Raw genomic sequence first — 17592 nt, forward strand, 5'->3', positions numbered from 1 at the left:
AAGATTGTAACTCTACCCTGCATGTGTCAAACTCAAGGTCCACGGGTCAAAACAGGACCCCAGAAGTTTATGTGATTCTCTAGAAGTAGAGCCTTTAATATGGTGATTGTGTGCTTGAATGTTATTTTGTCAATCAATAAGCAGTTTTATCTACATTCTGCCACAATCTGCCATTTGAAAATGTTTTGAATCATGCTCAGAGACTAAAGTATACCCTTCATTCAAACTTTTTGACAGGTGACCTTTGACCTTAAGGGGGGTCATGGTGCCATGGGGGCAGGGAGGTCATGGGGTCAACAGGGGGTGTGTCCGAGGGGCGTAACCGTGGATGCTGATTGGTTGACGTCATTAGGGGCGATACCTTAAATGAACCAATTAAAACACAGGGGTGTGTTTAAGGGTGTTACGGGGAAGGGCTTAAATGAACCAATTAAAACACAGGGGTGTGTTTAAGGGCGTTACGGGGAAGGGCTAAAATGAACCAATTAAAACACAGGGGTGTGTATGTTATAAATAGAACAAGGCAAATATGGTATTATCAGAAACTGTATGGCATCAGCACCAATTAAAAATAGAGGGGTGTGTTTTGTAAGCCTCGTTAAACCTTGAATAACCCAATGAAAACAATAGGGCGTGCTTTAGTGTTTGCTTTAAATACAGGCATACAACTCTGCACTTTACTTGCAGCATTCGTTGGAAAAGAACACCCGTTCAGCAATGGCTAGAGTTAAGAGTTAATCGTCAAGCGGAGGAGAAACGCAACGCGTGCCAAGATGATGATGAACAAGCAACTGCATCATCTACTTCCTCATCTGAGATACCTATCGGAATTCCCGTCATAACATACTCTACCGATGATGAGGATCCAACATCAACTTCAACAACCACGGTTGAAAATCAGACCTCGGGTCGGTCAAGAGGTATGTCAGTTCTGTGCAAAACCCCAGTGACCGTCTACCAGCATTCATCCAGTGAATTGAATGCTCCTAAGAAATCAACATACTACATCTGCAGGGTACAAAGACCCCCGTTCAACATTCTGCAGAAAGAATGGTCTTTGGAGCCATATGGCATGATTGGTAGCTGGGGTTATATTTTCATGTATGAAATAGGAGAGCTTTGCCTGTATCAATTGAATCAAGACGAGGTATTTAATGGATCACTGGCTCTGTGTACCCTCACCCACAGCGACTGGGCTGTGTTAAGACTTGCAATCCCGCACCTTAATGATAGACCTGAAACAGTCTCAATCCAGGAGAGGGAGGAAGAAGAAAATGAACTCTCTCCTCAACCCGCAAAACGGGTGAGAATGTTTCCTATGCCATCCGATGTTGAAATAGCTGAGAGAGAACCTCCCTTTAGCGCAGTGTGGGGGTAAAAAACCACAGCAAATGGTCGCTGGTCTTTTCGGGCAAGCAGACGGAGGAACAACCGGACGAACCCCTCAGATCTGTTTGTGTTGGAGGCTTTCAATCAGGACTGCGGCATATTCAAGACAATACTGGCTCTGCCATTTGAAGCTTGGGCAGAGAAGATGAGTGAAATTGGACAGCGTCTTTCCGACCTTTTCCACAACTCATGCAGTTGGATCGATGTCATGTCAGTGAAAAAAACGCTGACGTTTCCTGTTTTAACGTCTAGAACAAACCCTCTTCAGAGGACCCGCCCCCTTCCTATGATATGTTGGAAGTATGATTATTGATTGATTAATCTTGATCAATTATTATAATTAAAAATCATAACCTGACAAAATCAACTTCTTAACCAAAATCTTCATTTATGAATCGAGACCAGATATGTTTCTAGTGTTGTAATTGTTGCTCAACGCCTTTCACAATTACAACCGTTAAATACTCCTTAATAATTAATAACTATTGCCGGAGATGTCACTGTTTAATCGACCGTTTCTGTGTGGAACTTTTAACCTTATCTTGACTGACCAATCACGTTTGCACGCAATGAACACAAAATGCTTTCTCTTTATGTGAATATTTATTAATCTTCACCTACTCAACATGCAAAGTTCTACATAACAGGGGTGACACATCTAACTAAGCAAATTAAAGCAAACAGCAGTGGGTGTGTATTGAATCAACCAGCAGACTCAAGACCCAACACTCTGGATGAGCTAAAGGCCGCTATCCAAGCATCCTGGGCCTCCATAAGACCTCAGCAGTGCCACAGGCTGATTGCCTCCATGCCACGCCGCATTGAAGCAGTCATTTCTGCAAAAGGATTCCCGACCAAGTATTGAGTGCATAACTGTACATGATTATTTGAAGGTTGACGTTTTTTGTATTAAAAACACTTTTCTTTTATTGGTCGGATGAAATATGCTAATTTTGTGAGATAGGAATTTTGGGTTTTCATGAGCTGTATGCCAAAATCATCCGTATTAAGACAATAAAAGACCTGAAATATTTCAGTTAGTGTGCAATGAATCTAAAATATATGAATGTTCAATTTTCATCATTACATTATAGAAAATAATGAACTTTATCACAATATGCTAATATTTTGAGAAGGACCTGTATATTATACAAACAAGACAAGAATTGAGAATATTATTGAGATAAATTACTGACATCTAATCTCAGTGTGATCAAACTCTCCTGATGGAGATTTCTGGGGAGTATTTGGGCTCCAACATCTCAAGGCTCCTCCAGAAAAGATCTCGCCATTTCTGCCACTTTCCTTGTTCCAGATCTTATGTTGAAAGTAGACCAAACCCTGGGTTAGTTCAATAAATAAATGAATGTATGAATAAATAAATGTATAAATGAAAAAATGTATAAATAAATGAATGAATAAATACATAAATGAATAAATAGATAAATAAATACATGTACAGGTCCTTCTAAAAAATTAGCATATTGTGATAAAGTTCATTATTTTCCATAATGTCATGATGAAAATTTAACATTCATATATTTTAGATTCATTGCACACTAACTGAAATATTTCAGGTCTTTTATTGTCTTAATACGGATGATTTCGGCATACAGCTCATGAAAACCCAAAATTCCTATCTCACAAAATTAGCATATCATTAAAACGGTCTCTAAACGAGCTATGAACCTAATCATCTGAATCAACGAGTTAACTCTAAACACCTGCAAAAGATTCCTGAGACCTTTAAAACTCCCAGCCTGGTTCACCACTCAAAACCCCAATCATGGGTAAGACTGCCGACCTGACTGCTGTCCAGAAGGCCACTATTGACACCCTCAAGCAAGAGGATAAGACACAGAAAGACATTTCTGAACGAATAGGCTGTTCCCAGAGTGCTGTATCAAGGCACCTCAGTGGGAAGTCTGTGGGAAGGAAAAAGTGTGGCAGAAAACGCTGCACAACGAGAAGAGGTGACCGGACCCTGAGGAAGATTGTGGAGAAGGGCCGATTCCAGACCTTGGGGGACCTGCAGAAGCAGTGGACTGAGTCTGGAGTAGAAACATCCAGAGCCACCGTGCACAGGCGTGTGCAGGAAATGGGCTACAGGTGCCGCATTCCCCAGACCTGGGCTACAGAGAAGCAGCACTGGACTGTTGCTCAGTGGTCCAAAGTACTTTTTTCGGATGAAAGCAAATTCTGCATGTCATTCAGAAATCAAGGTGCCAGAGTCTGGAGGAAGACTGGGGAGAAGGAAATGCCAAAATGCCAGAAGTCCAGTGTCAAGTACCCACAGTCAGTGATGGTCTGGGGTGCCGTGTCAGCTGCTGGTGTTGGTCCACTGTGTTTTATCAAGGGCAGGGTCAATGCAGCTAGCTATCAGGAGATTTTGGAGCACTTCATGCTTCCATCTGCTGAAAAGCTTTATGAAGATGAAGATTTCATTTTTCAGCACGACCTGGCACCTGCTCACAGTGCCAAAACCACTGGTAAATGGTTTACTGACCATGGTATCACTGTGCTCAATTGGCCTGCCAACTCTCCTGACCTGAACCCCATAGAGAATCTGTGGGATATTGTGAAGAGAACGTTGAGAGACTCAAGACCCAACACTCTGGATGAGCTAAAGGCCGCTATCCAAGCATCCTGGGCCTCCATAAGACCTCAGCAGTGCCACAGGCTGATTGCCTCCATGCCACGCCGCATTGAAGCAGTCATTTCTGCAAAAGGATTCCCGACCAAGTATTGAGTGCATAACTGTACATGATTATTTGAAGGTTGACGTTTTTTGTATTAAAAACACTTTTCTTTTATTGGTCGGATGAAATATGCTAATTTTGTGAGATAGGAATTTTGGGTTTTCATGAGCTGTATGCCAAAATCATCCGTATTAAGACAATAAAAGACCTGAAATATTTCAGTTAGTGTGCAATGAATCTAAAATATATGAATGTTCAATTTTCATCATTACATTATGGAAAATAATGAACTTTATCAGTCAGTCAGTCATTTTCTACCGCTTATTCCATAGTGGGTCGCGGGGGAGCTGGTGCCTATCTCCAGCAGTCTATGGGCAAGAGGCAAGGTACACCCTGGACAGATCGCCAGTCCATCGCAGGGCAACACACAAACAACCATGCACACACTCATTCATACACCTAAGGTCAATTTAGAGTGACCAATTAACCTAACAGGCATGTCTTTGGACTGTGGGAGGAAGCCGGAGTACCTGGTGAGAACCCACGCATGCACGGGGAGAACATGCAAACTCCATGCAGAAAGACCCCAGGCTGGGAATTGAACCCAGGACCTTCTTGCTGCAAGGCAACAGTGCTACCAACTGCGCCACCGTGCAGCCCTGAACTTTATCACAATATGCTAATATTTTGAGAAGGACCTGTATAAGTATGTATAGATGTCATGTGGTTCACACTCCTTACCAGTTGGTGGCGGTAAGGCCTCCTTCAGTTGTTTCAGTTCCGTTACCTACAATACCACCTTGGAAACTTCCTGATGCAAAAAACAGATTTTTCATTATTAGAAAAAAAAAAAAAAGTTTATCATGAATAAATATATTGTACAAGAATACATAAACCGGTATTATAACTATGTACATACAGGTGTTGGACAATGAAACTGAAACACCTGGTTTTAGACCACAATAATTTATTAGTATGGTGTAAGGCCTCCTTTTGCGGCCAATATAGCGTCAATTCGTCTTGGGAATGACATATACAAGTCCTGCACAGTGGTCAGAGGGATTTTAAGCCATTCTTCTTGCAGGATAGTGGCCAGGTCACTACGTGATACTGGTGGAGGAAAACGTTTCCTGACTCGCTCCTCCAAAACACCCCAAAGTTGCTCAATAATATTTAGATCTGGTGACTGTGCAGGACATGGGAGATGTTCAACTTCACTTTCATGTTCATCAAACCAATCTTTCACCAGTCTTGCTGTGTGTATTGGTGCATTGTCATCCTGATACACGGCACCGCCTTCAGGATACAATGTTTGAACCATTGGATGCACATGGTCCTCAAGAATAGTTCGGTAGTCCTTGGCAGTGATGCGCCCATCTAGCACAAGTATTGGGCCAAGGGAATGCCATGATATGGCAGCCCAAACCATCACTGATGCTTCACTCTGGGCATGCAACAGTCTGGGTGGTACGCTTCTTTGGGGCTTCTCCACACCGTAACTCTCCCGGATGTGGGGAAAACAGTAAAGGTGGACTCATCAGAGAACAATACATGTTTCACATTGAGGTGCACATTTAATTCTGCCGTGATTTGGTCAGCCGTGGTGTTTTGTTTTTTGGATACAATCTGGGTTAGCACCCGAACATCCCTTTAAGACAGCTTCCTTTTGTGTCCACAGTTAATCCTGTTGGATGTGGTTCGTCCTTCTTGGTGGTATGCTGACATTACCCTGGATACTGTGGCTCTTGATACATCACAAAGAGTTGCTGTCTTGGTCACAGATGCGCCAGCAAGACGTGCACCAACAATTTGTCCTCTTTTGAACTCTGGTATGTCACCCATAATGTTGTGTGCATTTCAACATTTTGAGCAAAACTGTGCTCTTACCCTGCTAATTGAACCTTCACACTCTGCTCTTACTGGTGCAATGTGCAATCAATGAAGACTGGCTACCAGGCTGGTCCAATTTAGCCATGAAACCTTCCACACTAAATTGACAGGTGTTTCAGTTTCATTGTCCAACCCCTGTATATATACTGATACATCAAAAAATACTCCAAATACGATAGGAATAGCTTTTTTTGTACCACAATTTAATATTAAAGTAGGAAAAATGGTAAGTGATGGAGCATCGGTTTATACAGGAGAAATGCTTGCTTTACTTCTAGCAGTTCAGTGGGTGGAAAAGGTTAAACCATTAAAATCAATCATTTGCTCAGACTCTAGTTCATCATTAGCCAGTTTGCAACATAGTCAATCAGATAATTGACCAAATATATTAATTGAAATACAACAAACACTTTTAGAATCATTATGATGGGGCTTACAGTTTATTTGTATGGCTTCCAGCACGTCACGGGGTTAAGGGGAATGAAATGGCGGATAATATGGCTAAAAAGAGCGGCAATAGAATAATGGCTGACATTAATGTTAGGTTTAGTGTAAAAGAAGTAAAGGCTATAATAAAACATAAAATGGAAGAGAGGTGGCAGAGGTTATAGAAAGAAAAAAGGAAAGGATGCTGGTTTTATAAAATACAAAGGAGAATTGGAGAAATGAGAAAAACAGAAAGAAACAGGAGAGAAGAGACAATTATATCACGTCTTAGAATAGAACCTTATTTATAAAAGGAAAAGATCAAACAGGGAAATGTGAGTGCGAGGAAGATGAGACAATAGAACATATTATTTTACATTGTAGGAAATATCAGGTCCAGAGGAATAAGTTGGTTAGGAATCTTAGTAATATGAAAATGAAATTAGACATTGTTAATTTATTGCAAAAGATTCAGAACACAGAGGATATCAGGCTATAATTTATAATTTAATTTTTTTAAACAGTGTTAGTTGTATAATAGGATTTAGTGTATGAAGGGGTATGTATAAGTATGTATAGATGTCATGTGGTTCACACTCCTTACCAGTTGGTGGCGGTAATGCCTCCTTCAGTTGTTTGCCAACCGCCATTATAAGAAGAAGAAGAAGAGGCATCGTTTGTCATCGGTCACGTGGTTTACTGCATTTACAAGCATTGAACCTTTTTACTCTGTAAACTCCTCGAAGCTTTGCTTCAAATGTTCCATCTCTAGAGTTTGGATCGAAGCCGAGTTATAACTACTCAGTAACTGTTAAAGGATCTTTTGAAGAGAAGCTAACAACAAAGATGTGGAGACAGCAGCTCAAACGGTGGCAGAGTGCAGCAGTGGGAGAGATTTCCCAAACAGCTAAAGAGGACAAAGAAGATCAGCAGCGTCTCAACATCCTGGAGGCTGATTTCAACCCTAAAGTTCTGCTGCACAGATTAGGTTTGTATGTTTTCATGTCAGTTACAGTTTAGGAACATTTTAGGTGATTAATGGATTAGCTTCTTAAAGACCAAATGTTCACCATAGACTTAAAACGGTAAACGCTTCGTCACTCGGTGGGAACGACCCACGTCCGCCATTTTGAGTGGTTTGTTGTCCTTCGACACCGATACAAGTTTGTTTAGAAACTAATTAATAGGGCTGCATGATATACCGCGGTGAAGTTAGTTTAAAGTTGGACATTGGATATTCAAGCTCCGCGGAGTTAGCGGCATCTAGCTGACGGTTGATCCGATTCAGGCACTCAGATTTCGGCTAGCTGCTCTCTGTTGCTCCCTCTTCTGACCCGCGGTGGTTCACTTAGGGACCGTCAATAAGTTTCCGAACCAAACAATCGTGGAAAATAAAAATAAATAAATTCCTTGTCTTGGGACCAATTGAAACAAAAACAATAGTAAATCATGATACTACATTACATCAATGAGGCACACTCATTTTTATTCCATTTTAAGCATTTTTATATTTTTTAGGATTATTTTTAGTTCAAAATTAGCATTTTTCTAAAATAGCTTCCAGGTCATGTGACCCACTGACACAAAATCTGTCTGAAATTGTTTTACTAATCTGGATAGATGAGGCACACCCTTTTTTATTCCATTTTAAGTCTTTTTATATTTTTTAGGATTATTTGTAGTTCAAAATTAGCATTTTTCTTCAATAGCTTCCAGGTCATGTGACCCACTGACACAAAATCTGTCTGAAATTGTTCTACTAATCTGGATAGATGAGACACACCCTTTTTTATTCCATTTTAAGCATTTTTATATTTTTTATACATTTCTTTCATCACAAATCATGTTTTTTTTTTCCAATAGTTTTTAGGTCATGTGACCCAGTGGTACAGAACTACTGTTAAATAATTCTATTAGACTGAATAAATGAGACACATTTCTTTTTATCTGATTTAATTGCATTTTCTATTTTTTGTGAGGTAACAAACTTTCACAAAACTAATGTTAAATCATTCTACTAAACATGACAGATGAGACACAGTCTTAAAGCAATCTAACAGATCTACAGTTTTATTTCCAACATTATTTATTTCTAACATTATTGGACAAACTTCACACTTTGCACCTCACTTACATGATGGACATTTCCATCCTTTCTTTGTCATTTTCTGTGCTGTTTGTGTTGAGGCACTGGACCTGGAGCCATCTATCAGTCATCACACTGGATCTGTTAATACTGTAGATGCTGATGGTTGTGGGCAGGAAGGATCTCCTGTAGGTCCGTCTTACAGCAGATCTGAAGAAGCCTCTGACTGAAGACACTCTGTTGTTGTAGGACAGTCTCATGAAGAGGATGCTCAGGGTTCTCCATAATGTTCTTCATTTTATGAAGAATCCTTCTTTCCACAATGATCTCCAGAGGTTCCAGAGGAGTCCCCAGAGCAGAGCCAGCCTTCTTTATCAGCTTGTTGAACGTGTTCAGGTCCCTGGTTCTGATGCTGCTACCCCAGCAGATGATGGCAGAAGAGATCAGACTCTCCACAACAGACTTATAGAAGATATGCAGCATCTTGCTGCAAACACCAAAGGACCTAAGCTTCCTCAAGAAGTACAGTCTGCTCTGTCCCTTCTTGTAGATGGCTTCACAGTTGCATCTCCACTCCAGTCTGTTGTCCAGGTGAACACCGAGGTATTTATACTCCTCCACCACCTCCACTTCTTCTCCCGTGATGGAAATAGTGTTTGACTTATTTCTTATTCTCTGAAAATCTACAATCATCACCTTTGTTTTAGTCACATTCAACATGAGATGATTGTTTCCACACCATGCCACAAAGTGGTCCACCACCTTCCTGTACTCAGCTTCTTGTCCATCTCTGATCCACCCCATGACTGCAGAATCATCCGAGTATTTCTGCAGATGACAAGAGTCTGTCTTGTACTGGAAGTCTGAGGTGTACAGAGTAAAAAGGAATGGTGAGAGTACCGTCCCCTGTGGTGCTCTGTATTTGTTTGTAGAAATTTGAGGAAATAGATTAATACAATTTTGAATGAGGCTGTAACATAACAAAATGTGATGCGCTCTGAATACTTTCTGGGTTCAGTGTTTGTCTTTCTGCTCTGGGTTCATAGAAATATAACAATTAAATACATAATTTCCATTCCAACACGTCAGTTTTATTTAAAAACCTTAGGCCATTTTTCCTTGTAATGTGTTGATGAGCTTCCTTATCCGACTCTAATAAAAGGGAAACATTAGAACTTAAGCTTTATATTATTATAGTATAAGTGTGAGAAACAGCTATGAGTCATATTAATAAAGGTTATCCTTACAAGAAAATGCAACTAGACATAGCGGCTGTATTAGCATTGAAACAACAGACTGCATGATATAGTTTCTTAATGACTTCAAAACATCGTCCCCATAAACATTTTCTGATGTTCTAAATACAGAAAAACACCACTTAATGTCAGGTTTTTTTAGATTAATAAATAAAAACTTAAAATACGTTGAAGAACTTTAAATAAAAGTTAACAAAACTTAAATTAAACTGCAAATCGTCCCATTGCAGTTGTTCCACATTTTCTCTACTCCCTAAGTGGTTATAAGGCTGTTGTATTACTGGAGGAAGGACTTTGCTCAGTCAAACTAGGAGAAGGGTAAGGTACTGGTCAACAATGGTATGAGCAACAATGTAAGTAAACTCAATAAACTCTTTTTAAAGTCTTAAGTGTGTGGTGAACTAAATTATAGTTTTATTTATGGTGTTTCTCTGTCTCTCATCCTGAGTGAATGTTTTATTAGGGCAGGTTCTTGGTTAAAAAGAAAAACCCAACATGTTCACTTTGCAAGGTTTTATACATGTGTGCTGACATGTTGTTATATTTCCTGACACAAAAGATGAGGCAGGAAGTGGTGCTGTCTTGAAGAAACTGCCCAATGATTTCTTTGCCTTCTTCGTGGTGGTACTGGGTGGATCATTGGTCTGGGTCATACTTGTTGGTCTTCTTGAAGATCCCAGCTGGACTGTTGTTATATTTCCTGGTGTACCAAAAAGTCTCTCTGAAGGTGAACTACTTGCAGGTATGCAGAGATACTTTCTTGCTAGCTTTCTCAGCTGTGGGAAAGTAATTTGGTGGAGTTTCTGCCATACCAAGGGGTCTCCCTCACTGTCTATGGGAGGGGACAGCAAGTAACTGTTAAACTCAGCTTCTACAGCTTGTGAAAGTTGCACAAAAGATGAGGCAGGAAGTGGTGCTGTCTTGAAGAAACTGCCCAGTGATTTCTTTGCCTTCTTCATGGTGGTACTGGGTGGATCATTGGTCTGGGCCTCTGGATCAGTGAAGCTTCTTTCCTAGAACAGAGAAAATAATATAGGGGAAATAAACACACTTTAATTATCATGATATACATATATCACATCATTTGTTTGATATCATATATATATGAAAAGTAAAAGTTTGCAACATTTACTTTGCTAGCGCTTGCTTTTTGAAACTCCTCATACAGGTCTTTGTGGTTGTATTGGAGGTGACAATGAAGATTCATCGTGTTTCCTCTCGTAGTTGTTACATGCATTCAGCATGCCTTGCAGAGTACCTCAGTTTGTAAAGAAACGTGCAGTTTTTTTTAACTATGAGTTCTTCGTTACTTACAGTTTCCTCACTTGTCTGGCTCTCAGCCATTGAAACTCACTAAAACTGCTTAGTTCTTTGCTAATCCACTCGCGTCTACATAGGGGGCTGGCATCTAATGTAAAGAGATCCATCCGAATAGCCAAACACAGTATTTGATTGGTCAAATACTCCAAGCTTTCATGTGATTGACAAAGCGTGTTACTTTAAGAAGAATTTATGTAAATAATAAACGTAAATATTTGAGCCAACCATTTAAAAAGCTGTACATAAGCTGCTAAGCTTTCTATGTCTAAGCATGTTTTTGCTATCTTTAGGGAAGCCGCCCTAAGAATTTAACAATTCTGACCCTGACTGGGTTAAATTGCCCTTAGGTGTGGTTGTGTGCATGGTGGTTTATCTCCATCATGTTTGACTTAGTCAATAGGAGATCACACTTTCGTGCTTTATTTGCCTTATAATCTTTCCATTGATGCCATTTTAAACCAGGGTCTTTCTTATTGTTCAGTCTAGAACACTGACTTTAAATAAGGAATGTCATGCCTTCAGTGGTTTAGATGTTGTCCTGGGTTTTGTTGTGACCTATTAGATTAGTTTTTTTGGAGTACTTATCATTTTTCTTCTAGCACCGGATAAATTTCTTACCACAGAGGACTTAAAGAGATAATTACCTCTATTAGAAAGATTGGATTAGATCCAGCTCTTACCAGTAAACTCCCAAGGATTATTAGTCATTTGATTTGTTTTTCTGTGTTTGATTTTCTGTATCATTGTAATGCTTTTCCTCATGTACAGCGCTTTGAGTGCCTTGTTGCAGGAAAGTGAAAAGTAAAAAAACTTGACTATCTTTGGTAGGCAGGTTACTCCTGGAAAGGTTCCCTGTTGTTCCACATTGTCTCTTTTTATGGAGGATGGCTCTCACGGTGGTTATCTGGATTCCCAAACCTTTTGAAACATCTGTAACCCTTTCCAGACGCATAGATTTCAATGACTTTGTTATGAACCAGGATCAACGTGTTATTCATATTCTAGGAGTATGCTCTTTTCACAGCGTTCCATTGGAAACAGGTTTTTCTACCAGCATTATGAAGCAGTGAGTAACATTCAAGGGAAGGAACAACAAGGCTGGGAGACAGGAACATAGCACAGATTTCTGCCATGGCAACCACGGGAGCCAGCAGCCAGACCATAAAGGCAATATTGGCTTTTATTTTTCTCCTAAACATTAACGTTTCTCAGGTAATGAAGTGCATTGTTTCACAGAGGTTGTTGCTATTTATGTTTGGTTAAAATCAAACATCTGATATCCAAAGGTTTCATTATCAAATTAAAACAATCAACGATATGTTTTCAGAAAACCGTAGTAGGACTTAGTGTCATGATTTGTAATCGGCCATGTTGCTCAGCTTAGCACACCTGTCTGATCATTTCACTCACCTGTTTCGCCAGTATTTCTACCCGTTTCTCCTCTGATGCCAGAACATTTCTTTGCCTTGCCGCAGTGTTCATGATAAACTTATTGTGTATGACCCCGTTTCCGATGCTACATCTATGATTCTTGCTAAACACTTGTTGGACCAAGCCTTCCATGTATGCTCTTTTGCCTTCCTGTTCGTACCTCTTCGTCTTGCCTCATGTCTTCTAAGTAGACTTATTCTCTGCCTCCTCTGTTTATGAACCTATTCTGAAGACCGTTTCTTAGGCTTTCTGTGAGTTCTCCTTGACTCTTGGACAACTTGTTTGATTATTCTTTTGACTCCTTTGTCAGAATTCAGTTTTATTTATATAGCGCCAATTCATAACACACGTCATCTTAAGGCCCTTTACAAAGTCAATTAAATCAAATCATACAGATTTCAAGTCAGGTACATGTATTTCAATTAATCATGACAGTGCAGTCAATTCAGTTATTTATTTAAACTGGTTAAAAAAAATTATATCTAAGGAAACCCAGCAGATTGCATCCAGTCAGTGACTTGCAGCATTCACTCCTCCTGGATGAGCATGTAGAGACAGTGGACAGTCACTGGCGTTGACTTTGCAGCAATCCCTCATACTGAGCAGCGGAGAGGAAAAACTCCCTTTTAAACACTGAAAGACAGGGCCAAGTGTATCATCGGTAGAAGGTAAACATGAAGTTGTTGGCAACAGAAGGTTGGTCGATGCCCCCCTCCAGGAAGGTGTCACGGGTAGATACAATGTCAGGCTAGGTGTCGCTTCTAGGAAGAGAAAAGAGAGAGAATATAAAGTTAAAAGCTGAAGTAACAGATAATGCTAATTTGGAGAGTAGTGTGAGAATGTAGCAAAGAGTGTGAAAGTGGTCATTATGTCCTCCAGCAGCCTAAGCCTATAGCAGCATAACTACAGCAATAGCTCACGATAACCTAAGCCACTCTAACTATAAGCTTTATCAAAAAGGAAAGTTTTAAGCCTAGCCTTAAAAGTAGACAGGGTGTCTGCCTCACGGACTAAAACTGGGAGCTGGTTCCTCAGGAGAGGAGCCTGATAACTAAAGGATCTGCCTCCCATTCTACTTCTAGAGACTCTAGGAACCACCAGTAAACCTACAGTCTGAGAACAAAGTGCTCTGTTAGGAACATATGGACCAATCAGATCTCTGATGTATGATGGAGCTAGATCATTAAGGGCTTTATATGTGAGGAGGAGAATTTTAAATTCTACTCTGGATTTAACAGGGAGCCAATGAAGGGAAGCTAAAGTAGGAGAAATATGATCTCTCTTTTTAATTTTCATCAGAACTCTTGCTGCCGTGTTTTGAATCAGCTGAAGGTTTACAATACTCCAGCCTTGAAGCAACAAATGCATGGACTACTTTTTCAGCGTCACTCACGAGTAGGGTATTTCAAATTTTGGCAACGAAAGAAGGAAGTCCTAGAAACCTGTTTAATATGGGATTTAAATGACATGTCCTAGTCGAAAATAACACCAAGGTTTTTTACTTTATTACCGAAGGCCAATTTAATGCCATCCAAGTTAAGTGATTGACTAAGCAGTTTCTTTTTTAAAGATTTGGGTCCAAAGATGACAACATCTGTCTTGTCTAGATTTAGAAGCAGAACATTTAAAGTCATCCAAGTTTTTATATCTTCAAGACATGCTTGTAGTCTATCTAACTGGTTGGGCTCATCAGGATTTATGGATAAGTAAAGCTGAGTATCATCAGCGTAACAGGGAAATGTATCCTATGCTGCCTGATAATTTGACCTATTGGAAGCATATATATAGTAAAGAGAATTGTCCCAAGAACTGAACCCTGTGGTACTCCACAATTAACCCTGGAGTTTAAAGATGATTTATCATTTACATGAACAAACTGGAATCTGTCAGACAGATAAGATTTAAACCAGCCTAGCGCTGTTCCACTGATCCCTACAGCATATTCCAGCCTTTTTAAGAGAATATTATGGTCGACTGGATCAAATGCAGCACTGAGATCTAACAGAACCAGAACAGACACAAGTCCATTATCTGAGGCCATAAGAATATTATTAGTGACTTTCAGCAGAGCTGTTTCAGTGCTATGATGAGCTCTGAAACCTGACTGAAACTCTTCAAACAGGTCATTGCTGTGTAAATGTTCACACATTTGATTAGCAACTATTTTCTCAAGAATTTTAGATAAGAATGTAAGATTGGATATAGGTCTGTAATTTATTAAGTCATCTCGATCAAGCGAAGGTTTCTTAAGTAAAGGTTTAATTATAGCTACCTTAAACCAGAAGACCAGACGTCTTTCTAGGGCCACCTGACTTTGACTGGTCTACGGTGAAATTGTCCTTTCCACTTCAGGATTATGGTTGCAGCAGCGCTCACTGGAACAGTCAGAAGCTTAGAAATGCAGCTGTAATGTTTGCCATTAGTATGTTTTGCAATAGTAAGACCTTTTTGTGAAGGTCTCTTTGCTTTTGCCAGTTTTATTCCTCTGTGCAATACTTTAGTAATAAGAAACCTTCTTATAGGGTATCAATAAATTTTAAACCAGATGATATTGATTTGATCGTATAAAAGATGCTTTTTAAATGCTGACAGATTTAATATGGTTGTTTGGCTTTTTATACACCTTCAGACATCCATTTCTTCATGGGTTAAATCCTTATTCTCTGTGTCATTCCAAGTTTTTACCCTTAACTTTCTTTGTGTTATAATTGGCTTTAATTTCTTATTATATGAGGAGTATTTGATAGTTACCAACATCTGGTGTGAATTCTATGTCATTGTTTTTAAAAATTATATTTAAACTGAGAAAAAGTTGACATGTTCATTGCTTATTATACCTGCTTTAAAACCTGATTATTCCACATAGAAACTAGTTAAAAAGATTAATTATGCGGCACACTGTAAACAATCGTAGACAAGCGAGATGGAGACAAAAAAGACTAAAATGGTTTCAGTATATGGTTGTTGAGAATAAGTGAACAGATCATGACATAAATCAATAGACATAAGAAGCAACCATGCAAAATAAAAGGATAAGAATAAATGGTAATTAAATCAAAGAATTTAATGTAACCAAAGTACCTAAATATATCTTTATTAAAAAGTCACTCAGTCCAGCCTGAAGTTAAAAAACTTTCTAATATGCATGTTGTGTTTCAGTGTTTCCTGCAGATGTTAAGCAGATGCTGATGGTTAAAGAAGCAGCTCCTGTAAAGCACAGACCTTGTGCTGGCCTACATGACCCAAAGCCCCACCACATAAAGGAGGAACAGGAGGAGGTCTACACCAGTCTGGGGGGAGAGCAGCTCAATGGGAAGGAGGAGATTGATGCCATCAGGTTTCCAGTCACTGCTACTCCCATAAAGAGTGAGGATGATGAACAGTCCCCTCTGCTCTCACAGCTTTATCAAGACCAAATTAAAGGCAGAGCGCTTCCAGAAGACATCGATGGAGGAGAAGAATCCATCAGGATACAAGATCATGGAGATGGTTCCATTTCCTCAGAAACTGAAGACACTGAGAAGGATGAAAAGGCCGATGATGGAAACATTAACAAACCTTTTAGCTTCCCTGAGTTTGCTGAACAATTTGTTCACCGTGGCTTTCTTCAGAAAGACGTGATAAATTCAGAAATAGGATCTTTAAGCTCACTGGATAGGAAGAACTGTTTCACAGAGAAGAAAAATGTGGAATCGCCAAAGAAAGTCCAGACAGGAGTGAAGTTTAGCTGTGAAGACTGTGGTAAAACCTTTATTGGAAAAGGACCTTTAAACAGACACATGAGAATCCACACTGGTGAGAAACCTTTCTGTTGCGATCTATGTGGAAAAAGATTTAGCCTAAAAGGAAGTTTAAACACACACATGAGAATCCACACTGGACAGAAACCTTTCTGTTGTGATCTATGTGGACACAGATTTACTGAAAAGGGAGGTTTAAACAAACACATGAGAAACCACACTGGACAGAAACGTTTCTGTTGTGATCTATGTGGACACAGATTTACTGAAAAGGGAGGTTTAAACAAACACATGAGAATCCACACTGGACAGAAACCTTTCTGTTGTGATCTATGTGGACACAGATTTACTGAAAAAGGAAGTTTAAACAGACACATGAGAATCCACACTGGACAGAAACCTTTCTGTTGTGATCTATGTGGACACAGATTTACTGAAAAAGGAGGTTTAAACAAACACATGAGAATCCACACTGGACAGAAACCTTTCTGTTGTGATCTATGTGGACAAAGATTTAGCCAAATAGAACATTTAAACAGACACATGAGAATCCACACTGGTCAGAAACCTTTCTGTTGTGATCTATGTGGACACAGATTTACTGAAAAAGGAGGTTTAAACAGACACATGAGAATCCACGCTAGAGAGGAAAATGACTAAGGTTTGAAGGCTCAAACAGATCACGGTCGCTGTAAAATTTGTGATGTGAAGTGCAAGGCCAGTGGACAATTTGCACAATTTTGGTCAGCCTCAGATATATGGCTACAACTCCTGCATTAACACACCTGCTAACCAATTAAAACACGGGTGTGTATGTTATAAATAGAACAAGACAAATATGGTATTATCAGAAACTGTATGGCATTAGCACCAATTAAAAATAGAGGGGTGTGTTTGTAAGCCTCGTTAAACCTTTAATGACCCAATGAAAACAATGGGGCGTGCTTTAGTGTTTACTTTAAATACCGAGATAAAACTCTGCACTTTACATGCAGCATTCGTTGGAAAAGAACACCCGTTCAGCAATGGCTAGAGTTTAGAGAGTTAATCGTCAAGCGGAGGAGAAACGTAACAAGTGCCAAGATGATGATGAACAAGCAACTGCATCATCTATTATCATCTACTTCCTCATCTGAGATACCTATCGGAATTCCCGTCATAACATACTCTACCGATGATGAGGATCCAACATCAACTTCAACAACCATGTTTGAAAATCAGACCTCTTGTCGGCCAAGAGGTATGTCAGTTCTGTGCGAAACCCCAGTGACCGTCTACCAGTATTCATCCCGTGAATTGAATGCTCCTAAGAAATCAACATACTACATCTGTAGGGTACAAAGACCCCCGTTCAA

The 17592-nt window shown here is 39.7% G+C and overlaps 1 protein-coding gene and 1 long non-coding RNA gene across 2 annotated transcripts; both read right to left on the minus strand.

Annotated features, from left to right (window-relative positions):
• Positions 1-2415: 2415 nt before the first annotated feature.
• Positions 2416-7242, minus strand: LOC124880634. The gene is made up of 3 exons (XR_007041391.1): positions 7009-7242; positions 4830-4899; positions 2416-2730 (listed from the first exon to the last, which is right to left on the minus strand). It is a non-coding gene; the product is annotated as an uncharacterized LOC124880634 (long non-coding RNA).
• A 2058-nt stretch (positions 7243-9300) lies between these two features.
• On the minus strand, positions 9301-13376 carry LOC124880605. The gene is made up of 2 exons (XM_047385878.1): positions 12477-13376; positions 9301-10759 (listed from the first exon to the last, which is right to left on the minus strand). Exons 1-2 carry the CDS (start codon positions 12627-12629, stop codon positions 10223-10225), a joined length of 690 nt encoding a protein of 229 aa, XP_047241834.1. The 5' UTR covers positions 12630-13376; the 3' UTR covers positions 9301-10222.
• Positions 13377-17592: the final 4216 nt, after the last annotated feature.

This window comes from Girardinichthys multiradiatus, chromosome 14 (assembly GCF_021462225.1).
Source record: "Girardinichthys multiradiatus isolate DD_20200921_A chromosome 14, DD_fGirMul_XY1, whole genome shotgun sequence".
NCBI lineage: Eukaryota > Metazoa > Chordata > Actinopteri > Cyprinodontiformes > Goodeidae > Girardinichthys > Girardinichthys multiradiatus.

What these genes read in the sequence shown, in the direction of transcription:
- LOC124880605 (XM_047385878.1), bottom strand. Translation starts at nt 12,629, where the DNA reads ATGGAAGGCTTGGTCCAACAAGTGTTTAGCAAGAATCATAGATGTAGC. An exon ending in TAGAAATACTGGCGAAACAG is followed by an intron (nt 10,760 to 12,476) that starts GTGAGTGAAATG and finishes TCTCTGTTCTAG; the next exon opens with GAAAGAAGCTTCACTGATCC.